We start from the raw sequence: 27,272 nt of genomic DNA, 5'->3' as shown, positions 1-27,272 counted from the left end.
CGGGGACCAGTGAACAATCCCATTCAAGATTTTATTGACCCTTCTATTGCTTAAGGATATCTGCTCAAGTGTAATTTAGTGTACTGCTTAGCATATTGTTAGGTCAGACAAAGAAATACTGAGCTGGCTAGTTGGAAGAATCTAGTATAAAGCTTTTACAAAGCTGCCTTACTTTTTTTTTTTTTTCTGCCTTTCTTAATTTTACATTAAAGATTATTTTCTCAGGACCTGGGACACTAATTTAAGGAAAAACCTAGATGTTTAGGTTCCCCCCCCCATTTTTAATAGTAAAATGCAGTTTTATTCACAGTACTATTAATTAGCCAAACACATATATGCATTTTTATTTGTATGTAATATGACTAAATTACAAAGAAATATATAAAAATCTTTGCCAATCTATCTTTCCATCTAAATCCAAAGTATTTTCAAAATTGAGATACAGATGTTTAGTTTTAAACGTCTGTTTCAAGTTAAAGAGAAAATGCTATAGTTCTTTTTTTTTTTAATATAAATTTATTTATTTTTGGCTGCTTTGGGTCTTAGTTGCTGCACGCGGGCTTTCTCTAGTTGTGGTGAGCAGGGGCTACTCTTTGTTGTGGTGCGCGGGCTTCTCATTGTGGTGGCTTTTCTTGTTGCGGAGCACGGGCCCTAGGCGCGCAGGCTTCAGTAGTTGTGGCACGTGGGCTCAGTAGTTGTGGCACGTGGGCTTCAGTAGTTGTGGTGCACAGGCTCCGCAGCACGTGGGATCTTCCCAGACCAGGGCTCGAACCCGTGTCCCCTGCATTGGCAGGCGGATTCTTAACCACTGCGCCACTAGGGAAGCCCGCTATAGTTCTTAAGTATGGGCCATGGGGCTACAAATACTCAGTGGGAAATATTAACTCGCAGAAAGATCATTTAAAAGTCAATTAGTGTGGGCTTCCCTGGTGGCACAGTGGTTGAGAATCTGCCTGCCAATGCAGGGGACACGGGTTCGAGCCCTGGTCTGGGAAGATCCCACATGCCACAGAGCAACTAGGCCCGTGAGCCACAATTACTGAGCCTGCGCGTCTGGAGCCTGTGCTCCGCAACAAGAGAGGCCTTGATAGTGAGAGGCCCGCGCACCGCGATGAAGAGTGGCCCCCGCTCGGCGGAACAAGAGAAAGCCCTCGCACAGGAACAAAGACCCAACACAGCTAAAAATAAAATTAAAAAAAAAAAAGTCAATTAGCCTTTCTGAATTGTGATATTAAAGCCTATTTAAAAGCAGATAATTATATATGCATTCATGAGAGAACTCATTTAGATTAAGAAAATAAAATCCATTATGCCTATCTAGTAATAAAACATTTTGAACACTAAATTATTAAATATTATTTAGAGAACAATACAGTGTCAGGCATTCAAGTAATACTTATGAAGGAAATGCATAGTGATTAAAAGCATGGACTCTGGCTTTGAGTCTTGGCTCTAACTCTTAGTAGCCATGTTTACTTGGGCAAGTTATTTAATCTCTCTGCCTCAGTTTCCATATACAGAGTGGAGATAATAATAGTACATACCTTATATGAGGATTAAATGACTTAATATATGTAAAGTACTTAGTAAAGTGCCTAGCACATAGTAGATGCTCAATAAATATTTATTATGATTATTTTTATTAGCAGCAGCAGGAACAAAGGGAAAAACTTGCATAAAATAGTTCTGATAGTATTGTGTCACTCTGTGCTCAAAATTATTTAATGGTACCCCACAGACTACTGAATTAGGTACAGAATCCTCAGTCTGACATTTTAGGATGCACGGTTAAGCTTCCAAATACTACCTAAGAGTTTTCAAATTAGAGTAAACTTCGCATAATGTCATTACCATTTTAAACTTTTCCAAGATCATAACCACACTTATACTTCGACTTCTGAAATCAAGGCCAACTAGATAAGGCGAAATTAAATAAAACACATAGAAATGCTGGATAAAAAATGACCTACATACTTTTAAATGAATAGCTTTACCTCTTAAGAAATTAAGGGAAATCTCCAAGAGACATCACAAAAAGGGAACCAAAATTTAGGTTGATAAGTATAAACCAATGCCTGCGACTACCCGATAGGTATATGCCAATGTTCATAATATGCCAATGTTCATAAACAAGGGCACTGTATTTTAACAGCTGCAGAGGGTCAGGAGACAGGGCTTAGGCCTCAGTAAGAAAGGGAATTAGAATTAAGACTCTCGCATAATGTAGAGGCCCTCACTGAAAAGAGAGAATAGAAAAACAAAAATCTTCTATCTGCACAGGAAGATGACAAGGAAACTTGAAAATAAACCAGTATAAGCTCTGCATGGTTCAGGAACCCTTCAGTACAGAAATTAACATTAAAAAAAGTTCTGAACTGATAATACTCTTTGGGTACCTGGCATAAATGAAAGACAAACTATGCAGAAGAGATATATCTTCAACTTAGGCTCCTCATGAGTCCTGCGAGTCTTCTTTAAGATAACTCGTAATACAAAATTACATGCAGAAATGAGCCATCATGAGCTAATGTCAGCAGACACAACAGCAGAATTAGACCTCCAAGTACTTCAGATTACAGAATTAATGTGGTTAAAGAAAAATTTGAAAAGGATTTGAAAACATGAGAAGAGAAGAAATTAATGAAAAATCAGGCAAATCTGAAAAAGAAGCAAATAGAAATTACAGGTGTAAAAATATTATCTTTGAAATTAAAAACTGAATGGACAAATTAAACACAGATTATACATAGCTGAAGAGAGAATTACTGAACTGAAATACTAATGTGAAAAAAATTACACAGAAGGCAGCACAGAGAGATAACAGGTGGATAATATAAATAAGAGGTTAAGTGACATGAAAAATAGATAAATGCCTAACATAAAGCTCCCAGGAGTTCCAGAAGGAGAGAACAGAATAATTGGGAAAAAAATGCAATATTCAAAGAAATAACAACTGGAAAATTTCCAGAAATTATGCCAAACATGTATTTTCATACTAAGTAACATAAATAAAAATAAATCCACATTTAGATACATAATACTGAAACAAGAACACCGAAGACAAAAAGATAATCTTAAAAAGAGCCAGAGAAGAAAATATTGCCTACAGATGAAAAACAATTGTATTGAGAGTAGACTTCTTAACAGCAACAATTGAAAATAGTATTCCCTTGTCTTCTTTTTTTTTGGGGGGGGCCACACGGTACTGGCATGCGGGATCTTAGCTCCCCAGGGATTGAACCCACGCCTCCCTGCAGTGGAAGCATGGAGTCTTAACCACTGGACTGCCAGGGAAGTACCAGTATTCCACTGTCTTCTGATTTCTAAGTGCTGAAAAAAACTATCAACCTGAAATTCTAAACTTAGCTAAACTAAGATATTTTTAGACAAAAACGTCAAGTTGACCAGAACCTGAAAGAACTACTAAAAGAGGTTCTTTAGTAAGAAGAATATTGGATCAGAAAGAAGGGCCAGGATGAAGAGGGGGGAGAGGCAAATATGTAGGTAAATCTAAACAAATATTGACTATTGAAAATAATAATGATTCATTTGGGGATTATAAAAACAAAGTGGAACCAATATGCTGGACAATGATAGCTTGTAAGTTGGGAGGAAGGTGATTAGAGATTCTTCTAAGGATCTGTTTGCGAGAAAGGTAGAAATAGATTAATTTTAACCACTGTTTCTTCATTCATTCAACAATTACCTTTTACGGACAGGTAAAACTAATCTATAATAACAGAAGTCATAATATTATTTTGTGTGGAGTTGTGCAAAGGAGGGGACATGAGGAATAAGGGAGGCTTCTAGAGGTACTGGTAACATTCTATTATTTGATCTGTGTGGTGGTTACATAGATGTATTCACTTTGTGCTATTTCATGGCTTATCATTTGTATACTTTTCTGTATGTAATGAAGTATGTACATGTAATATTTCTATAAAATTTATAAAAGGAAACTACTGCACAGTTTACACCAAAATAAAATTTTGATAGATTATAAATATATAACTTTAAATACAAGTCCTAAAAATAATGGAAAAAATAGAGGTTAGTATTTATATAATCTTGACTGGGAAAGAACTTTCTAAGCATGACATCAAAGGCAGAAATCACTGGTAACTTTGACTACATAAAAGTAAAAAAAAGAAAAGTTTTATACAACAAAACACTGTGAATAATATAAAACAAAAATATCAAATAGAGGAAAATATATTTTGCAAATATATAATATTAGAAAAATGGTCACTATCCTTAATTATACAGATATAATTCTTGCAAAGAATATGAACTGGCAATTCACAAACAGAAATATATAAATGGCCAGTGAGCTCTGGAAATTGACCAAGAGGTTAACTAATCTGCCTAAATTCACAAAAATAGTAAGAGGGAAATATTCAAATCCAGCCAATCTTACCTTTCAATTAATATTTGTTTAATGAATGAATGATTATATATTTAAGACTATAAGATGTTTTTATCATAGACTACAAAATGCAGGTTATAAAACAGAATGTACAATGAGGCAAATAATAATACAAAGTGAAAAGTACACAAACACCTCTAATGCCTCCCTGTGTATCTATGTATACATGGCTCAGCATGGATCTCTCAGGGTCCCAATCATTAAATTCAATTATCATGCCATCGGTCTCTAGTTTCCTCCTCATCCTGTCTTTCCTACTTAGTTTCCAAATTAATCTTCCTAAAATACTATGACCTTCTTGTAATTTTACTGCTTAAAACTTTCAATGATTCCTCATTTTCTACACAAGAAAGTAGAAAAAAATTCCTCAGCATGGAATTCAAGACCTTCTACAATTATGGCATTCAATCAACATTTTCACTTATTACACACATTCCAGCTAATTGACTACTCGCTGTTCTTTTTCTATGTATGTTGCCTGTAGCTTTCTGTAACTTGTTCATGTGGCTAAATCTGCCTAAAATGTACTCTCCCTCCATATGTCCATTTTTTTATCCAAGGCTCAGGTTATACACTATCTTCTCCATGAAACATTTGCTAGTTTCTCTTAGCCACTCTGAGAATCCATGGCTCTTTTACCTCTCTCTCCAGGCACTTATTTTCTTATTTTTTATGTTCTATCTTTCCTAATAGACAATGACTTACTTGAGGCAGGATCTTTATCTTCTTCATCTTTGTATTCTTCTTACTAAGTATTTACTGAATGAACGTACTTAATCAACAAAACAGAAAAACTCACAGAATTCAATAGTATTATGTTTGGGTATCTTTAAAATGCCAGTCTGTTCCTTGAACATAGGAAACAAAACTGTTAACAGTGCAGGTTGGTCATTACTCTCCAGGTCTTTGACCGAATTAAGTGATTTATGAACTTAATAGAGTATACATCCTTCATCTCACACAAACTCTAAATTATTCTATGAACTGATGCATTTTGGTCTACAGCAGTTTGGTCAGCACTGGCTTTACTTTTCCTAGATAAAGGGAATTTAAGCCTTCCTCTCTGGGAAAGGGGAAAGAGTTATAGGACTGAATGTTCTCCCTTACCTTTTCGTGTTATGCACAGTGGTTCCCCCCAGGACAATCCTCACTCCAGGAGTGGTACGGTTCAGGTTATAAACTGTTAGAGCCTCTTCATAGGTGGCTCCTCCAATTATAAACACAATGATATCCTGAGGTCTACAATAATGAAGGAAGTTAATATCATAGGATAAGGGGGAAAAAAGGCAAAATTTGCTGTTACTATCATATACAAAGTTTTAATTTCTGAATCTTTCTTTTTTGGTAAAGGAAGCAGAATTAAAGCAGAATAGAATAAAAGGTTTAAAAAAAGTTTTAATTATCTGAAATTGGCAGGAAACAGAGCAGGAAATGCTGAATAGTGATTTGCTTTCTGTTTATGAGCGGATGTCATAATTTCTGTGCTGTGGATTTCAGAATAGCACAATAGTATTTGCTGGAACCAAATGTAGGAATATTCTTTTATATTCAAGAGGCTGAAGAGTACTTCACTGTGATATGGTATCAATATAGCAGTAATTTATGCTTGTACTACACATCTCCTTTCATGTATAAGCCGTTCATCAAATACTTAGTACAGTGTCATTACAATGGCCTCTGTCCAAGGACCTCAAAGTATTTTGGAAAGTACTGGTATATTTGGATGTCCCCATAACACAGGAACAAGAAACACTTAGTATTTTGAGTGCAAAAAAAGAATGGGATACATAAATTAATGGCGCTTCTAGAAATCCACCTCTTCTTAAAATCTTTGTTCCTGAATCCTTTGATAAACCAAGAAAAAGAAACCATGGAAACAAACAAAAAACCCGTGGGTGTAGTTTTGATACTGGACATGCTGACGCATCAGCTCAGTCACTAGCCTCATTTAGGTTGCACTGTGTAGTTTTACGGTGTTTCAACCTTTATCAAAATAGCTTTATAACAAAAGTGAGTGGTCCTCCTATTAGATCCTTCTGAAGATATGAACAAGAAGGAGATCACATTATTTTCAAAACTGTTTAAGTTTGCCTTGTTTTTCTTTTCTCATGCCACCAAGAGAAGATAAAATTACTTAATCTTAGTAGGCAAATAATTTTGTTAAATCACTTACTGGCCATTATTTAAAATGACATCAAGCAGAAGCAACCATTTTGGAGGTTATAGCACAAAACTAAATAGAAATATCTTTAGTCAAAGGATGTACATGCTTATGTATAAATCATGGGAAAAAAACCAACAACCAACCCTACATTTCCTTTCTGTTTGTCTCTCTGTCTCTTTCTAAAACACCTTGAAGGAATCACTAACTGAGAGAGTATTTGTTCTTGTGGGACTTCATGAAAACAGAATCAGATGTTGTGGCTATTTAAAAATGTTCTGGTGCAGCCACTATGGAAAACAGTATGGAGGTTCCTCAAAAAACTAAAAATAGAGTTGCCATATGGTACAGCAACCCCACTCCTGGGCATATATCCAGACAAAACTATAATTCAAAAAGATACATGCACCCCTATGTTCACAGCAGCATTATTCACAATAGCCAAGACATGGAAACAACCTAAATGTCCACTGACAGATGAATGGATAAAGAAGATGTGGTACATATATACAATGGAATCCTATTCAGCCATAAAAATGAATGAACTAATGCCACTTGCAGCAACATGGATGGACCTAGAGATTATCACTTACTAAGTGAAGTAAGTCAGAAAGAGAAAGACAAATATCATATGATATCACTTATATGTGGAATCTAAAATATGACACAAATGAACTTATTATGAAATAGAAACAGACTCAGAGACATAGAGAACAGACTTGTGGTTGCCAAGCGGGGGAGGGGGGATGGGGGAGGGATGGACTGGGAAGTTGGGATCAGTAGATGCAAACTATTACATATAGAATGGATAAACAACCAGGTGCACAAGGAACTATGTTCAGTATCCTGTGATAAACCATAATGGAAAAGAATATAAAAAAGAATATATATTTGTATAACAGAATCACTTTGCTGTACAGCAGAAATTAACACAACATTGAAAATCAACTATACTTCAATAAAAAAAGAATTTAAAAAATAAATATAAGAATGTTCAGATAATCTCTGAATTGCAGAGATACCCAACAAAGGCTCCCAATAATGAAGGGGTGGTTATTTTGCAATTGATTTAGCAGAGTCAATTATGACATTTCTATGTGAACTTGGGACTTAAAATCATGCCTTTGAAATGCTACTTTTTAAGACAAGGTAAGCTTCATTCGAATCTACCCACCTGAAACAATGTATTTAGCATCACGATGCTTTAAGTGTTCCATAGTGTTATATATTCTACAATCATTTTTTTGTTACTTTAAAATATACTGTTTTGGGGAATTCCCTGGCAGTCTGGTGGGTGGGACTCTGTGCCTCCACTGCAGGGGGCCCTGGTTCCATCCCTGGTCAGGGAACTAAGATCTTGAAAGCTGCGTGGCACGGCCAAAAAAAAAAAAATTATAAAGTAAAATATCTGTTTTTGACTAGATAAATGTTTGCACATGGTATAATATAAAAAAAGGGCATATTGTAAAAAAAAGTAAGTTTCCTTCTCACCTCAGTCCTCTTGCACCCCAGTTTCTCTCTAGAGGCAAATACTATTACTCATCTCTTATGAATATCCTTTCAGAGATACTATGTGTATATACATATATTTACAAATTTACATATTCATATTATAAGATACATGCATATGTATATATATATTTAACATATATTTTATATACAGTCTATAAACTGCATTTTATATACAGTTGTGTGGACATACTGTGCATTTTAAATTTTGGTAGGTATCTCCAAGGTGTTCTACAGATGTCATTCTACCAGCAATTCAGGAAAGTGCCTATTTTTCCACATCCTGTCAGTACTGTGTATTATCAAGGCTTCTGGTCCTTTCAAACTAAGTGGATCACTTGCTCCTCCTCAATACTTTCTTTACTTGGTTTCCAGGACATCACATTCTTTTGGTTTTCTTCTTACTTCATTAGTTGACATTTTTCAGTATCTCTTGATGGTCTCATCTCATCTCCCTGATCTCTTTATTTCTTTTCTTTTCTTTTTTTTTTTTTGGCTGTGTGGGGTCTTAGCTGCGGCACACAGAATCTTTCGTTGTGGCACGCTGGCCCTTTGTTGTGGTGTGCAGGCTTCTCTCTAGTTGTGGCGCACGGGATTCTCTCTAGTAGTGGCATGTGGGTTTTCTCTCCCTAGTTGTGGTGCGAGGGCTCCAGAGCGTGGGCTCTGTAGTTTGCGGCGCGTGAGCTCAGTAGTTGTGGCACGTGGGCTTAGTTGCCTCGCGGCGTGTGGGATCTTAGTTCCCTGACCAGGGATCAAACCCACATCCACTGCATTGGAAGGCAGATTCTCTACCACTGGACCACCAGGGAAGTCCCTCCCTGAACCTCTTAATGGTAGAGTGTCCAGAATCCATTCACTGGTCCTCCTTTCTTCTTGATCTACACTTACTCCCTGTATCTGTGTAATGTAGTAGCTACTAGCCACATATGGCTATTTAAATTTAAATTTAAATTTAAATTAATTAAAATAAAATAAAAAATTCAGTTCCTCAGTGGAACCAGCCATATTTCAAGTGCTCAATAGTCACATGTAGCTAGTAGCTACCTTATTAGATAGCATGGATATAGTACATTTCCATCATTGTAGAAAGTTCTATTGAACTGCACTTCCCTACATGATCTCACCCAGTTTTGTGGTTTTTAAATACATTTATCTGCTGATGACTCCCAAATCTCTATCTCCAGCCCAGAATGCTCTCCTAAATGCTAGACTTAAGCATCTGTCTATTCGACATTTCTACTTGGCTGTTTAGTTTATTTCTGAATTCGGCATGTCCAAATCCCTAATCCTCTCTCCCAAGCTTGTTCCACATATAGCTCTCCCCATCTTAGTGGATGGCTAACCTATCTTTTCACTTGCTTAGGACAAAACTTTGGAGCCATCCTAACTTCTCCTTTATGGCTGCAGATATAGTGAGAGGAAGAGAGGGAGAATCTTGAATCTTATAGGCCGTGGGGGGATCACCGAAGGGTTTTAACAGGTTACCATGATCAAACTTGCTTTTCTGAAGGATAATTTTGGCAGCTATGTGAGAATGAATTGGGGGTTGCTGGTGGGAAAACCTGGAGGACAAAAGGCTACTGTTAAGACTTTTGGGAAGATATGATAAAAGTTGGAACTAAAGAAATACCAGAAGTGGAGGGGTAAGGACTGGATATAGGAGACACAAAAAATGTAGACTCTTCATTCAGTAGTTGGTCAATGATTAAATGTGAAGGATGAGGATAAAGGAAGAATCTGTGATAACTTTAAGTATTCTGGTTTTGGTGACTAGGTATAGTGGTTTAAGTGTGAGAACAAAGAAAGCAAGACTGACTGACTTAAAGGAAGACAAAAACATGCTGTTTCTGAGATACCTGTGGAACATCCCAATGGAGATGTCCACCAGACATCTGGACATTGAGACCTGATGTCCCTGAATACAGGTGGCAGCTGAAGCCGCGGGAATAGATGAGTTCTACCTAGGGGGATCATGTAGAATGAGAAGAGAACCAAAAGACAGAGTTTGGGAGGATTCTTTAACATCTACAGGATAAGCAAGAAGAGTAGCTAGCAAAGGCAATTGAGAAGGAAACTGTCAGAAAGGTAGGAGGAGAACCAGAGGGAGAGGCCAAGGGACAAGTGAGTTTGAAGAAGAACAGAATGGTTAAGTGTTAAATACAGTAGTGAGGTAAGTAAGTGAGGATTGAAAGAGACCACTGTGCACATTCCTGCAATGTGATTTTGCAAGAAGAGTTTCAGTGTATTATAGTGGAGCAAGAAGCCAGGGTACATGGATTGAAGAGGTGAGAAGTGAAGATAGTGACTTTATCCAAGAAGCTTGACTGAAGAGAAGACAGGTTAGAGGAGAACCCAGGCTCAAGGGCTTTAAATACTTTACTTAACAGGAGAAACATGAGTATGCGTGTAGTCTGTGGAAAAGTAATTAGAGAAAGACAAGCCGAAAATACAGAAGAAGGAAGGAGGGAGAGGGAGAAGAAGGGGGAGAGAAAGAGAGAGAGGAGAGGAAGTACAAATAATTACAAATAATTACAGAAAGTGCAAGTAAATGATGGTAGGAGTCTAAAACGAGTGTTGGCAGAGAGGTTAGTTCTGAATTGGAAAAGAGGATGTATTTCCCTTAGAATGAAGGAAGGAGATTAAGGTAGATATATGTAACTAAGTTTATAAACATGGGGGCTAGACACTGAGGGAGCTAATGTCTGACAGACTCAATTTTTTCCACTGTGAAGTAGGAAACACTGGTGTGGGTTTGGTGACTTAGACATTATGGAAAACATTCTAAACTGATGTAGTGAATGAGACAGAAAGAGAACTACTAAGTTTGACTGAGTATCCCTGAAGGCCCAAGTGAAGTGAGAAACAATGAATTTGTAGTGGCCCTAATCTATAATTTGTATGATTTCCTCTAGTAGCACAGAAAGGAGATATGAGCCTTAAGCCTAAATTATTAATCCAATATTAATCTGGTGCTTTAGGCTGCAGGGAAAGAGGTTCTTTATAAACTTATAGGAAAGCATTACCACTGTTCACGAATGACTAAAATTTTCTATACTATCAAGGTTTTTTCCTTCAAGTATTTGCCTCCAGTTACTGGCCAGCTTTTTCTTGCTGAAAAAGGTCATTTGCTTAGGACGAGTTGTATAATTGTGATAGCAATATTTTTCTACCAAGTATGATAAACTCTCAATTATTTGGGGACTGAATATTCAGGCAAAATACAGGTTCTTGTCTTTTTCTACATCTGATATGTGTTGTTTCAATACTTACTAATATTTCTACAGAAGGGGAAGGGGAATATGAACATCTAAAACTCAAGTTCAGTTCTTGTCAGCATCTTTAGGGGTGTATTTCATAAGAAAGAGATCAAATAAACTACAATTGGTTGTAATTTTAAAAACTGATAGGAGTCCCTGTAACTTTTACCATAGTATTACCCTCAAGAATATACACTAAATTTCTAAGGACATATATTTTTAAATCTTCCCACTATATTGGTTCTAGAGGTACCAATGATCTGAGATAATAATGGCTTCTGAAGTCCAGTCCCAACTGGTTTAATATTCATTAAAGGATGAGTTCTTTGGAAAAAAAAATTCCAGTGTTATAAGAATGTGCCATCAAGGAGACAGAGGACACTCTACCAATAGTTTGGTCTGTGTTGTAACTATCTAGGGTCAGCCTAGGTGGAAAACAGGAGGAAAAAAAAAAGGCTGTTACAGTATTCAGAAACAATAAAATCCTCAAAACTGAAATGAGTTTTTTTGCCAGAAAATGAGTATTTTTTACAGTAACATTCCATAAGCAGTGCTCCTGATGTTGAGGGACAAATCTAGCTTGAGACCCATTATGCAGCTTATCTTGAGTAAATACTCATGAATTACACAGAATACTCCATTAAGAAGAAGGGAAGTAGGTTTCTCCCTTACAGGGGTACAGTGACTGATGAGAAGAATTAGACAGTAACACGTTTGTTTTGAGCTCTTGATCTGGTAAGTCAATTTAAAAAGCAGCTGAGGGACTTCCCTGCTGGTCCAGTGGTAAAGAATCCGCCTTCCAATGCAGGGGACGCGGGTTTGACCCCTGGTCAGGGAACTAAGACCCCACATGCCACAGGGCAACTAAGCCCATGCGCCACAACTACTGAGCTTGCATGCCTCAATGAGAGAGCCCACGTGCCGCAACTAAGACCCAACACAGCCAAAAATAAATAAAATAAAATAAATAATAAATAAATCTTAAAAAAAAAAGAAAAGCAGCTGAGTGGAGTAATAAGGATCACCCTGGAAAATGATGTCGCTTTTCCATAGCTGCCCTCTGCCTATCACCTGCCTCTAGAGTACATATCTTTCTTACGGAAAAGAAAGGCAAGAACTGGGAAGGAATACATTCAAGCAGGTTTCTAACATAGCCAGAGAACACTATCCTTTAGTCTTATAATTTCAGGGTGCCAGAGTATTTCGTATTGATGGAGAGGGAAGAAGATGCCACGGGTAGTAACGGTGGGTGTAGATTATATCAATGTAAGGACAAAACTTACATGTAGGGATAGGCTCTTAGAGCTTGACTCAGTTGTGTACCTAACAAAGATGACTATGTCACATTTGGTTATGAAAACATTAATAAATGTTTTCCTGAGCCTCCTACTACTTAGTCAGGCTGGCTTAAGGAGGAACATTGGTGAAAAAAAAATTTAAAAAAACATCCCTGACATTTTTCCTTTTAATTCCTTCCCCTGGTGAATTTTAAAAGTAGATGTTCTGATGAGGCCAACAGTAAAACATACAGCAAATCATTTTTATATGATGGTTGAAGCTAAGTGGAATACACAAGTTCAATTCTTTGTACACATCTTCCTGTGCTCTGTAATTCACCATAGCAACCAAAAGCATTAATTAATGCAGATAGCAAACATTAGAAAACAGCAGTCTGTTCATGCTGTGTGTGTGTATGTATATATATATATATATATATATATATATATACATACACACACACACACACAAGGACACCTTGAGAACCCAACCAATTTATATCCTATTGTATTAGAAAAATAAAAATATTTTCACACATAGTGTTTCTGGAAATCATTACTTTAATCGTTAATCATTCAGTTAAGCAGAAAAACAAACTTTTAAGAGGCAGTATTTTATCTACTTTGTGGACTGTTACACTTATGGCTAAAATTCAAATTTTTGAATCTAGTACTTACAGGTAGTAAAGGTCATATGAGCATCGACTGTAGGAAAAAAGGCCAATAAGAAAGGACTGCTGCTTTCATAGAAACAGAAACAACAAGATTCTACTAAATTTGTATAAATGTGAAAGAGTACTTCCTTTTTGAATTGACTAATTCTGGAATGCATGACCAGATAGCTCCCTTTTCTCACCAAATGTTTAAGTTGCTTGTTTTTATCAGGGGTAAGAAGCAATTCTGGAGTGAGAAAAAAAAATCTAGCCTGATAAATAGGATATGTGGGAGTCCCATCTGCCGAGAAAGAGCAAACCCAATTTGTGGATATAGCTATACTGCCAAACAGGTTAACCACTAACTTAAAGCTAAGGGCTAAAACATTCCTACAACTGTTCCTGGTTTTGCAAAGTTGTGTTCTTGCCAGATCTCCTTTGATATCTTCTAATATGACAATAACAACAAAACCAAGAAGTTCTATCATGATGAGACTTAAGTTAACCATAAAGATGACTAAAATCGGGCTTCCCTGGTGGCGCAGTGGTTGAGAGTCTGCCTGCCAATGCAGGGGACACAGGTTCGAGCCCTGGTCTGGGAAGATCCCACATGCCACGGAGCAACTAGGCCCGTGAGCCACAGCTGCTGAGCCTGCGCGTCTGGAGCCTGTGCTCCACAACGGGAGAGGCCGTGATAGTGAGAGGCCCGCGCACCGCGATGAAGAGTGGCCCCCGCTTGCCACAACTGGAGAAAGCCCTCGCACAGAAACGAAGACCCAACACACCCAAAAATAAATAAATAAATTTATAAAAAAAAAAAAAAAAAGATGACTAAAATCAATGACTCTTTTAAATGTGATAACCCAGTGTGAAGATGGTGCCTAGAGCCGAGGGTGGGTCTAAGTGAATACAGAGCCAAAATACCGTACAGGAAAACTGCAAAAGTCGAAACTGTCTGGTAACATCAACCAAATTTACTCTCTAGTTTATATTTCCCAACTGTAAATCTTGTCATATCAACTACTACAGATGCCTACATAAGAAATCTGACAATATCTATTGAACATCTATATGTAAAGCACTGTGTTAAATATTGTGAAAAACCCAAATATTAATAAAACATAGTTCTTACTTCAAGATTACAATACTTAATACAATACCTAGTGGGAAGGATAGATATGTATACAACTAACCACTGTCTCAGTATCCAGAGGTAACCATTATTAACAATTTCTTATTTATTATTTCAGAAATATTTACTGTATACATAAACATATACATGCTTGCACATATATATTATATATATGTATAGTCAAGCACAGACATTTATATACACATATGTACACAATCACGTTTATGCTTATATAAAGCTTTTTTTTTTTTACACAAAAGGAATATTATAGCATCTTAATTTTCTATCTAATATATCTTCAAAAGTTGTGATATTATCCCATGAAGAGTTATGCCATTTCTTAAGAAGAATGCACAGTAATGTATTGTAATCTAGGTAACCAGTTCTCTATTGATAAATATTTAGCTTCTTTCTGTTTTTTTACCATTACAAATAATGTTTTGGTAAATATCCTTGTGTACATGTCTTTGTGTATTTGTGCCGGTATATCTACATGGCAAACTAAGAAGTGAATTGTTTAGTAGGTCTTTTCAAGTCCTCTGTGGTCTTCTTTCTGTTAAACAGGGCCAGGAGGTGGCATAGGTATCCTCTGTGCCCCCTACTATAGTTTCATAACCATTTCTCTGCCTTCTTCAAAATTTCCACTATCTTAGAAGCTTATGATATAGTTGCACTGTTTTCTCCTGACCTCCTTTCCTGGTCACTTTCTTATTCCCTGAAGACTTCAGCTCTGGTTTACTGTCCTCCTTTTCATTCCTGCTCCTTTCAAGATTTTCAGTGACTTTAACACCAATGTGGATTACTCATCTCACGTCCTGGTCTCCTCACCCACACTGATTCGTTCTTTCATCCCTCACAGCCACCAACATCCATGATTATAACATAAACTTTTACATTACAAGTATCCACAATATGAAATCTTGAATTGAAGACCTTTTTCTCTAATAACCACTCCCTCAACTTTTAATTCACTTATGCTAATGCCTCTACTGTAATATTTATTTGACCTCATCAATACCTCCAATTCATTCAACAATATTTTTTTCACTATCCAATACCCTCCTTCTTTTTTTGTTTCCTAAAATCCTGGTTGGACCCAGCTATCAGCCTTCTCCTCATTTAATCTAGTGCAGCTAAAAGTTGCTAGAGAAAACCACACAACTAGGCTCATGGGCTGTATTTTAAATTAATGACCACAGAACTCCAGTGGGCACTCAGTCGTGCCTAGAAGTCCTACTACATTTCCCTAGTAAATCTGATTACAAGCCTACAAGATAACAATTTCACAGTGTTTTCTCTTTTTATCCTGTACTTTAGCTGATAACTTGATGTCATATTTTGCTGAGAAAATAGAAGTAATCAAACAAGATGGCCCCCATGTTCTCAACATCAAAGCTGTCACAGTGGGGACTTCCCTGGTGGCGCAGTGGTTAAGCATCCACTTGCCAATGCAGGGGACATGGGTTCGAACCCTGGTCCAGGAAGATCCCACATGCTGCGGAGCAACTAAGCCCGTGCGCCACAACTACCGAGCCTGTGCTCTAGAGCCTGTGAGCCACAACTACTGAGCCCATATGCCACAACTACTGAAGCCCGTATGCTTAGAGCCTGTGCTCTGTAACAAGACAAGCCATCGCAATTGAGAAGCCCGTGCACCGCAACAAAGAGTAGCCCCTGCTCGCTGCAACTAGAGAAAGCCCACGCGCAGTAGTGAAGACCCAATGCAGCCAAAAATAAATAAATTAATTAAAAAAAAAAAAGCTGTTACAGTGAAAGAAGTACCTCTGCTCCTATCAAAATCTTCTCCGCTTGTGTTCTAGATCTCATAAAGACTTCACTTCTGCAACTCTTGCCCTTTCTCTTCTGCATTACCTATTTCTCCTTCTTTAGGATAATTCTCATCAGGTTATAAGTATGCTCTAGAATCTCTCATTTCCCTGAGCCTACAATCTCTTCTAGCTACAATCCCATTCTCTGACCCCTTCAAGCAAAACTTCTTAAAAAGTGTTACATACTGTTTGTCATCTCCATTTTGTCTTATCTCTTGTAACCCTCTCTAATTTGGCTTCCAAACTCATTGAACCTGGGGAACAGTCTGATGGATTTTTCACTGTCCTCACCCTTTTTATGTCTCAGAAGACTGGTCTCAGGTAACCACTCACTTCTTGATATTTATGACACCAAGTTTTTCTGGTTTTCCTCCTATCTTTCTGTCTCTTCTTCAGTCTCCATTGCTGACTCCAATCCTCTATTCAGTGCTTAGTCCTGCGTCCTCTTCTTTTCCCCTAAGTGATCTAGTCTAGTCCCATGGCTTTAAATCACCAAAATCTTGTTGACTCCCAATTTAGCGTCAGACATTTCCATTTGAATATCTACCAGGCATCTGCAATTTAACAACAAAACTTGATTTCCCCCCAAAACCTGAGAGTTATTCTTGGTTTCTCTCTTACCCTTGTCCCATTACTCTACTCCATTAAGTAAGTCTATTGATTCTACCTTCTCTCCTAGGTTCCTTATCCAAAGCACTTTCATTTCTTACCTGGACTACTGCAGCCACCTCCTAAGTAGTCTTTCTGCTTCTAACTTTGTCTTCAATAATCCATTCTCCCCACAAGGTGATCTCTTAATACATAATTCAGTTTATGTCACTTGAATGCTTAAAGCTCTTCAGTGGGTTCCTATGACATTTAAAAATTTTAAAAACCTCTTTACCAGAGCCTATAAGACCCTATGTGATCCAGCCCTACTTATCTTCTCAACTTCTTATTTCCTTACTTGTTATGCTCCAACCACACTGGACTTCTTTCTGTTCCACGAACTTGCCAAGTTCTCTTTCTTCAAGGACTTTGTTCTGGTGTTCCCTCTACTTGTGATGCTTTTCCTCCTAATCATTATAAGATTGGTTCTTTCTTGTAATTCAAAGCTCATCTTAAGTATCACTTCTTCAGAGAGGTTCTCTCCATCTAAAGTAGCCCTCCCCACCTCTACAAAGTTACTTTGTAGCTTATTACCCTATTTATTTCCTCAATAGCACTTATCTCATTCAAATTATATTCTTTATTTGTTTACTAGTTTACTGTCTGTCTCCTTCATGTAAGTTCCTTGAGGGCAGGTACCTTGTCTTTCCTGTCACTTCTATTTCCCCAGCAGTTCTTGACATATTGAAGGCATTCAAATATTTGTTATATAAAAGGATGAAGTAACTGAATTATTAACTATATATATATTTAGGTAATAGTGACAAATGCCAACAGATGCTGACAACTGATAAATGTGCGTTTCGTTGGAAGAGCCTCATTTTGAACTTTGTTTGGAAATGAATTCCCCAAATTAGAAAGGTTTGCTGTCATGAACTAATCATCCACAATATTCTTCTGGTGGTCTATTATGTCCCTTTAGCAATAAGTGGCTAATTTCTTATTCAATAATTCTTATATGAAATTCATAAGAAAATTAATATTTTTACTTTTATCATGTTAATTAGAAGGCTATTTAACAGAGTTATACTGTTTTTCAAAAAGCCTCTCAGGCAGGTGAATAGCTTTGGGCTGGTTTTCATTCTTACCACTTAGCTGACATTTCTAAATTTTGATGCCAAATGAGTATACTCTCTGAATTTAACCCCAGATGTTCTGCTGCTCAACCTTGGATTTTTAAAAAGATTTCTTTCTTTCTTTTTTTTTCTTTCTGTTCTGTTACCAAATTACAGAGTTTTTTTTTTTTTTTAAGGAAAAAAGTGAAAAAATATATTTTATCATACAAGAGTTATTTATGTACCTCAAAATATTTTTCTCCTTTCAGAAATTCATTACATTTATAAAACACTATTCTTCCAAGGCCTTAGATTATGATTAGCTGAAATAATATAAGAATTATACCAACAGTAACAATTCTCACATCAATCTATCCAATAGGATTCAGCTACATATATTAGGCTCTTTATAATATATGGTCCCAATAAAAAATACACAAGAATATAATTTATAACTAGGTAGAATTTGTGTATATTTAAAATTTCAGGTTGGCCTATGTAAGTTGTTCTGGACAACTTTTGTTTTTATTAAAACTAACAAATCACTGGATTAAAATGACAATTAATTGCTTCCTTCAGTTAATACTCAAAAAGAAAGCCATCCTTTTCTCCTGTGTGACAAAAGGCCTTTGTCAATTAGGTCTCAGTTTACATACTGGCCACATTTGGCAAAGTCCAGTCCTCACCAAAAATAGTAACAACCTGCTCTGGATGGCAATCAAGCAGCAAATCTATTTTCGGCCTTAATGTTTGAAACTCCAAATGCTAGATGCCATGGAACTGAACCTTAAATGGCATAAGTAAACTGGTCTGATACTAAAGGACAGGACACAGTATTTGGGGCTCTCCAAAATATCTGTTTCTTTATTCCAAAAGAAATAATGTTTCAGGCTTAGTAGGGGAATTTAAATCTAACTTTGACACATGTAAAACCAAAAGAATCTTAGAACTGAAACAACTGGGGAAGGAAGATTAGAATGATATAACCTTTGTTGTAGTCTCTTACATTACCCTAAATTTCCTATTTTCTTAGTGTCTCTGGTTTTTATTATTAATATCTTTGTTATCTTACCTGTCTCTGAGTGTGCTGGGGCCTAGATAAGGATACAGGTTTTCCTTGAGCTTTCCTTTGATGAGATGGTCCAGGGTCTCATGTAAGAAAGGCTGATGCTGAGTATATACATTTTCTACTCCCTAAGACAGGGGGAAATGGTTCTTATGTCATTTTTTTTGGAACTTGCAATATAACAGTTAATGATACTCATATCAGAAAAGGACATGCACTCAATAGAGATTTCATGGGACAAGAGTCCAGCAGGAATTTTAGGAGAATTTTATAGTTAATTATTTTCATCAATTAGAAATGATCTAATCTTATGAAAAACTGTAATTTAAGGTTAGCTATTATAAAGGAATTTTTTAAATGCAGTTGCTTAACTCCTTTATTATCTCTTCACTGACACCCTTCCTTTTGTGGAAATATTATATGATATGTAGAGCAAATAAAAGAAAAGGACTATGTAGCAAAGGAGACTAGAAACACTCAGGAAAATGGAAAAATTTCAGGAAACATAAGAAAGGCTAGCAGATTAAAACTAATTTTTGACCATTTTAAGAAAATAGGTTAGTATTTTTAAAAGATCTACAATTGTTTGCTTCATCTTTAATTTCCGTCAAAAAAAAACAACCGAACAAATCTTAAACAAATGGAGTAAAATAGCTATGACTAACAGAACTGTCTACCTTTTTACTCTTGGGTATTTCCTGGAAATATCTCATTATTCCCTTCTCAGCTATTTGGGCCAATGATGATGCGGTTCCAATACAGAAAGTATTTAAACAAAAAGCTTTCAAGAGGATGTCTGCTTTAATTTCCTTTAACTGACATAGTACTAGATCAGCAGCAATCCTGAAGTTACTTTGAAGATCATATTCATTCACTCTCAGCTTCAGGGACTTCAACTGTTTCTCATTTAGGAAAGCATAGAAATATCATACCTTCAATCCTTTGAGGAACTGTTTGGTAATAGCCACAGCATCTTTGGGGCTGAAGAGGTCACTTCCTCTGACCCGTTTACCACCATATTCAACAACTGTAGACACAAGCTATTTTTTTTAAAAAAAAAGAGAAACAATCTCTTATTGCTTGTGGAACAGGAAGAAAATAACTTTATTAAGGAAATGAAAACATGAGAGGACAGAATTATACATTTCTGTGAAAAAAAACAGTATGACATCATTTGTCAGAGTTAAGGCTATAATACTAGAGTTTGGTTCCTGTTTGGTGGGATTAATATATAAATCTGGTTACCTTTCGATACTTCTCAGAAACACCTTTATTCCTAAGGTCCATCATTAATCCTGGTAGGCTATTGCTGCTGTGTCGCTCATAATGTAGCGCATAAAGCATCACCAGGCGCGCAGCATCAAACTCTGTCACTTTGGGGTTCTGCAGGAGCCTCTTTACATTCTGAAAAAAGAGAGAACTAATATTTATCCTCCCTTCACTTGGGTGATGTATAATATCTTAGTTCTAATAATTATTGAATGGTAGTGATACATCTGACTAAAATACATATGACTAAGATCACTACTATGGCAATGTACAAGTCATAGGTTTAGCAACTGTTTCAACTACAGAAAATTAAATGCGTTTTGCCAAAGATAAGAATTAAATAAGGACATAAATTCTCATTGCAATTGCTTTAAGACAAATATGAATTTAACTATGGTTATTTCCCCTTTTCTTTCCTTTGATTGAGATGGTCCAGGGTCTCATGTAGGAAAGGTTGCAATTTCCTCACTGAAATAAGGAACACATACTATTTCCACCACTATTTCTACCACTTCAATCAATACAGCACAGAAGAGAACTGACCAGTTGACTTGTAAAACTCTACTGCCTTTTTTAGTGTCAGTGACCGACCAGTGAAATGGAGACAATTTGGTAGAATTTTACATAGGAGGACTGGGCTTAATCTCCAAGAAGCATCATATATAACAATATGTCTCAACATGGCTGACAGAGATATGAATGTGTAACAGCATATAATCTCTAAACTGAATACGTAAGATCTTAAGAGGGCAGGTACTGACAGCAAAGGAAGCTGGACAAAATCATGTTTAGGTTGTATCAGTCCTCACATTAAGGGACTTCCCTATACTATAGATTTATATTTATTATGCAGCAGAACAAACTAATTAGAGCCAACAAATACTTTTTTGATCGCTCTCTAAGCAAAAGGCACTATGCCAGGCACTGGAGGGGATACAGAGATGAGCTGGAGACAGTTTCTGTCCTCAGTGAGTTCATAGACAATGGGGTAAAGGGGGATAAAACAAGTATGTTCCATTCTGCTATAAAGTATGTTTCTTAATGCACTTAGCTCTATGAGATTGGTAACTATGGGAATAACACAGAAGGCATATTGGTTTACATGTAAATTTTTCAGCAAGTTAATATTTAGAAAAGATCAGGCACAAGTTTCCTCTTTAAAGAGGAAGCTTTACCAATATGTTAAGGAAAAAAGATGAAAATCCTACAGAAGTGTTTTTTTTAGAAGTAACTGGTTTTGTAGCTTTAAGAACTGCTGTGCTTTCCACAATGTTAAGCTATGTGGGGAAAGGGCAAGTGCAAATGAAAAGGATGCAAAGATATTTCTGTGTTAAAAAGCAAAACAAAACAACAACCCCAAACTGACTGATATCCCCATATTGTATTTTTAATTTTGATGACACAAGTCTCTATGAGAAGCAAATATTTTTGAGACCTTATATGTCGAAGAATAAAACATGAGCCCCAGGAGTAACCACAAAGGATGGTCTGAGTGCATTTCTAGGTGCAAATGCCAGCGAAATTTAACTGTGCTAGCATTTTAATTAGGATTATTATTTTATCAGGGCTCTGATTACAAAGTTATATAGATTTTTCTTTCTCTTTCTTAGTTCTATAAATTTTAAGTGATCTGCTTATAATCCTATTTTCCCATAACCTTTGTTTATTTTTAGTGCATGATTTTGCAGAATGTGAGGTTTTTTCAGGAACACATATGTGGTATTATAACAGAAACATATGCATGCAAAAACCAAAAACTGAAAATCAGTGCAATGGGGGACAGGGGACACAAAGTGAAGAGAAGTTCATCTGGTTACTGAGGGATCAATTATAAAAGGTCTTAAAAACTAAATTTTGGAATTAGTGTGAGAGACTGAAAGAGATGCTATTAATAGGAATATGGAAATCAGAGAAAGAAATGAGCTGGGTTGAAAGACTAGTAAGAGCCTTGGAGGGCAATGGATTCTGAGGACATAACAACTAATATCTGTATAGTACTCTGCAACTTACAAGATGCATTTACATACATTGTCCTTTTAGTACTTCACAACAACCAGGTCTAATGACTAAGAACTCTTTTTTTCACACTAAAGAGGGACTATGATGAAATGGGCAACCTCCCAGGTAGCTTTCAAGTAGAAAGTTCTCTGGGTAGGATTCTTATTGTTGCTTTTCAGGTGAACATTTCACTACCATCGTCCTTACAGGATCAAAAAGGAATAAATTTCTCTTCTACAGATTTAAACCCTGCAGTCATAAAATTTTCCTTACCTCTTTTTCCTTTTGTGGTAACGTTTCCACACAGCAGTGACTAAATACAGACTATTTAGAATATTTGTTTAAATGTTCCACTAATTTCTACTATATTATGGAGAAAGTTCAGGATACAAATTAATTATCAAGTAAAAATACACAATTTCATATGTATCTCAGTCAACCTGGCATAAGTTTAAAACATCCATCTGGGATCTCTGTTGTCGCTTTTCTTACAGGCACAATGTTTCATTTTCTGCCCTTGCAGTCACTCTCTTTTTACCTTAAATCTACTCAACTTCTAACTGACCTGTCCCTGTACTTCTAAGCAAATCTGAGATACTCAAGTAACTGTAAACCCACAAAAACTGGTATGGGGACAAAGACTATTTGCAGCAATCAGTTTATACCCTTCCTATTTGCTCCTTTCTAATTACCTTTCCTTGAATCTTGACTCTTGGCTCTGTTTCCCATTTAAAAAATCCACTTCTAATCCTTGAGATTTGGTACTGGTATTTAGAGTCCCCGGCTTGACTCTTAGCTCTCCCTCAATGGGAGGCCTTCTGATCCGATAGCCCAGATCTGGTCCAAGACTACGCTGAGTAGAGTACTTTACTTACTTTTGAGCTCTTAGGACCCAACCCATGGCTCAGGTCAGTGTTCCAGTTAGACTTATCTATTCCCTCATGAAAAGAAACCTGTAGGTACAAGCTGAATTCTTTCTTCTTTTTCAGCTATATAAGTACTTGAAGAAGCAGGGCCTTTTTGTCTGCCTGGATCCCACATTATCCTTTGACTTAATTTTGAACTATTTCCCTCATGGCTACTTGACTCATCAACTTGACTGACAGTGACATACATTATATTGAGATTCCAGGGTACTAACCAGAGAAGAGGAGAAAAAGAATCTGAGAGACTTTAATTACATAGGAGGTATGTGTTACACAGTGGTATTTATATGTTGGAAATATGACTGAATTATATAATGAACTTTTTGGTATCTCTTTTCTCTTTAAATTTCCTGTAAACCTTGAGATAATCAAGGGAGAAAAGTATACTGTTACATAATAACAATGGCTGAATAAAGAGTGAAACAGAAAACTATTGTCCACTTATGAAGATGAGACTCAAAAATCTTCCATTGAATTCTAACATTAGTGTAGGCCCAATGAAGGAATAGGAAAAGAAATGCAAAAACACTATCTTTGAAGGTCAAGTTTCAAAAGGGAGCTAATGTTCATTCAAAAGACATTGATTAAAAAACAATTCTTTTCTTCTGATATTTAGAGATTCTTCTATTATTTTGGCCTGACTACTTTTATACTTTTCTGTTTTCTTCTACCAAAACTATGATATAGCAGTATAAGAAAAAACTTTTGTAACGACATACCTATACTTTAAACCATTGTACAAATTACAGTTGAAGTCTGCAATTAAAGATAGTCCCCATTTTTTTTTTGCTTTAATTTAACCTAAAGAATAGGATCTGTACCTTGTTATCAACTATCACAGTAATGTAGTAAAACACTCAATGAATAGCATTATAAGCCAAAAGATTAGAACAGCAAGATGAAATTGGTGGACGTCTTCAACATGCTGATATGATAAAATAATGAGTCTAATCTAACAGTTTGAGAGAACAGTGTTATGGGACTATAAAGAGCTTATCTAGGAAAAATGATAGAAAGTAGGCAGGACCCAATTCCACTAACTGGTGAATACATGAGTCAGTATTCTTTTACTTAATGACTAGTCAGATTTAGCTTTGGTGTAGGTCTTCTGCTGGTCAACACTGTTTCTGAAATACTTAGTCAAATGATAGTTTAGAGAGAAAAGGATCATTTTTACTCTTAGTTGGTAAAAGTAAAATTGTCAGCTCAATGTATCCAAAACAATTTTCTTACAATTTTAACGAGAAGCAAAAAAAACCCTTCTAAAATCAGGGAGAGTTCCAAGATCATGAGTGAATTAAAAAACATGTCCTAGATGCCATAAAGAAAAGAGAATGTACCATCAAACAATAATACTGAAAATAGTGATAGTTAATATTCATTGAATGTTATAAGTACCAGGTACCGTATTAAGTGCTTTACATGTATTAGCTCATTACACCCTCACAAAAATTTTTGAAGTAAGTACTGATATTTCCCCCCATTTTACAGACAAAGAGACTAAGACTTGGAGTGGTTAAGAATCATTTTCAAACCCAAGCCATCAAAGATTCAAGCTCTTAGCCACTATTCTATACTGCTTCAAACAGAACTCTTTATCTTTATTTCTCTAATGAATATTTATTGTCCTTACTACGTGTTATTAATGGGATGATTTGAGATCTTTTACCCAAGGTCAGGAAAGAAGGATATAAAAAGACTAGATCCTCCTTCCAAATGAAAAACTGTAATATGACAACAAAAGGGGGAGAAATTATTTACTTTCTGAAGATTTTTCTCTTTATGGTATGAAAAAAAATCTTCCTTACTAATCGAATGAGTCTTTTCCAAGGCTATGCATATGTCCCAATGATAGTACATTGCAGTTTGGTTCTAGTGAAATTCTTCTGAATCAAATTTTTTGTTACCCTGTAGGATAACTGGTTAGAAGTGGCAGCAATTTATAGGTTAATTTTTAGCAATGTATGAGCTTTTTTTGCCTCACCATGATACAGTTACTATTCAATAAAGCAAACCTCATCTTTACTCAAAAGTCAATTCATTGCTTATTATCACCTAAGGTCAAGCCAAGGAATGCTGTAACCCATCTAGGGGTCAGGCCCCTGGCATCTACTCATTATTAAACAAAAGTTCTCTTTATTGACTATTTAAATCATGTTGTCAAAGAAATCCTTTATGATGGGGAAGTCCAAATCAACTGCTCACTGTAAAACCCTAATACCCTGGGCAAGAAAACGTTCAAAAGATAATTTTTAAAAATATAAAGTGGATCACAAATGGAATTCATATTTTAAAGTATCTGTTCTTCTTTTAAAATGAACAAAAAATAAGATTTCAGGCAAGGAATTACAGTAGCCTTTTCTAACTGCTTTCCATATGGTGAGATACAGATAAAGATACTAAAATTGGCTAGTGATTAAGTTTGGTTCTATTGTTTTAAAGGGAAAAATAAAATGATAAAGAAACATAAGGAAATTTAAATTTAGTTACAGGACACAATTGTATTTTTATTTAATAAGAGAAAAAAATTCATTTTATTGAGAAAAATAAAGTTTTCACAGGAATACTTCTATTAGGCCCACAAACCAACTATAAACTGTTATTAATAGTGCTGTTTAAATTAAGTTGGCCAAGTTAAATAGATTGTGATGTATCTTTACAAAGAAATACTATTTAGTGATTTAATAGAATGAGTGTTTAGGTTCTGGTCTGGAACAATCTCTGAGATACACAGTTAAGTGAAAAGCAAAATGCAGAGCTATGTGTACAGTATGGTATCATCTGAATTTTAAAAAGAGAGAGAAGGAAATATACACACTCATAGAGGCTTGCACACACACAGAATAACTGTAAGGATGCAAGTGAAACTAACAGACTCAGTTTTTACTATGTATCTCTTTCATCAAGTACTTATATTATCTATTTAAGAATTAGAATTTATGATAAACCATAATGGTTTATCATAACAATGATATAAATAATATAAAACAATGCTGATATATGTATAACTGAATCACTTTGCTGTACAGCAGAAATTAATACAACAGTGTAAATCAACTATACTTCAATAAAAAAATAGATTAAAAAAAATTAGCATTTAATACAACTAAAAATATAAAGTCAGCCTAAAAGTTCTTTGTGAAGATTTAAGAACACAGAGATAAAATTAAGTGTTGACAGAAATACTTTACATAAATATAAAGCAAATAGTATCTTTATGATTTTCAAAATGATGGTGTTTTCAGAGGAACTCTTGATAAACATTTTTAAAAATTAAAAACCAACAACTATCAACATAAATCACAGTGAAGACTTTGGTATAACTAGAGCAACCACAGGTGGGTGAATTTCTTTCTTTTGATTGTACCATATCTTTAAAAAATTATGCTTAGAGGAAGGAAACTAACCTTTACAAAGTACCTACCGTATGGGAAGCATTTTATATCTCATTAAATCCTGATAACAACCTAAAAGTTTGAAATCATTATCCCTGAGGCTTGGGCAAAATAAGTAATTTTCCCAGAGAAACTTTGATACATAGAGATAGGACATAAGCCAGGACAGTCTGGCTCCAAAGCCTGTGTTGTTTCCATTATACCATGCTGGCTTTATTTTATAAAGCAGAATTGTAGCAGGGAAAGAAACAGACTAAGTTTTAGAATATAGGGTCCTATTAATAAGGAAATGTGCTTCTTATAATAAGTGGCTTAGAAACAGCTATTTCCCAAAGGACTCTCATTCCCAAGTTACTTACTGTCAGTGATAGCATATTTTGCCTCTTCTCAGGAATTTTGGAATTATCTCTGATTTGTTCTGTCTTGTTATCCTTATATCTAATCTGTCACTAAATAGTTATTTTCTCCCTTTGAAATGTCTTTCATATTTGCCCTTCTGTACATTTTTACTACTATCACTATGAGTCTTCTAGCCTCTCTGACTTCAAATTTTTTCATCTCCAAAGCATCCTTACTAGATTAAATTTCCTAAAATACTGCTTTCATCATATCAACTTCTACATAAGACTCTACACTGGATCTCTTTGCCTATCTCAGCAAGTACAAATCCC

General features: G+C 35.8%; 1 protein-coding gene across 4 annotated transcripts in view; it reads right to left on the bottom strand.

Moving 5' to 3' along the window:
* The window catches only part of VPS45 (vacuolar protein sorting 45 homolog), a 67,155-nt gene that overhangs the window by 19,463 nt on the left and 20,420 nt on the right, over window positions 1–27,272 (bottom strand). For 2 of the 4 annotated variants that reach the window (XM_036867205.1, XM_036867213.1), the window contains exons 11-15: window positions 20,259–20,417; window positions 19,946–20,053; window positions 19,020–19,141; window positions 13,309–13,335; window positions 5,534–5,665 (exon numbers count right to left, since the gene is read on the bottom strand). In XM_036867205.1, the coding sequence (XP_036723100.1) occupies window positions 5,534–5,665; window positions 13,309–13,335; window positions 19,020–19,141; window positions 19,946–20,053; window positions 20,259–20,417 (548 nt within the window). The remainder of the gene's footprint in view (window positions 1–5,533; window positions 5,666–13,308; window positions 13,336–19,019; window positions 19,142–19,945; window positions 20,054–20,258; window positions 20,418–27,272) is intronic. The other 2 variants (XM_036867223.1, XM_036867230.1) reach the window with 2 other exon arrangements.

The sequence above is a fragment of the Balaenoptera musculus genome, chromosome 1 (assembly GCF_009873245.2).
Source record: "Balaenoptera musculus isolate JJ_BM4_2016_0621 chromosome 1, mBalMus1.pri.v3, whole genome shotgun sequence".
NCBI lineage: Eukaryota > Metazoa > Chordata > Mammalia > Artiodactyla > Balaenopteridae > Balaenoptera > Balaenoptera musculus.
Note: the sequence above shows the minus strand (reverse complement) of the source record. Positions and strands in the feature narration are given on the sequence as shown.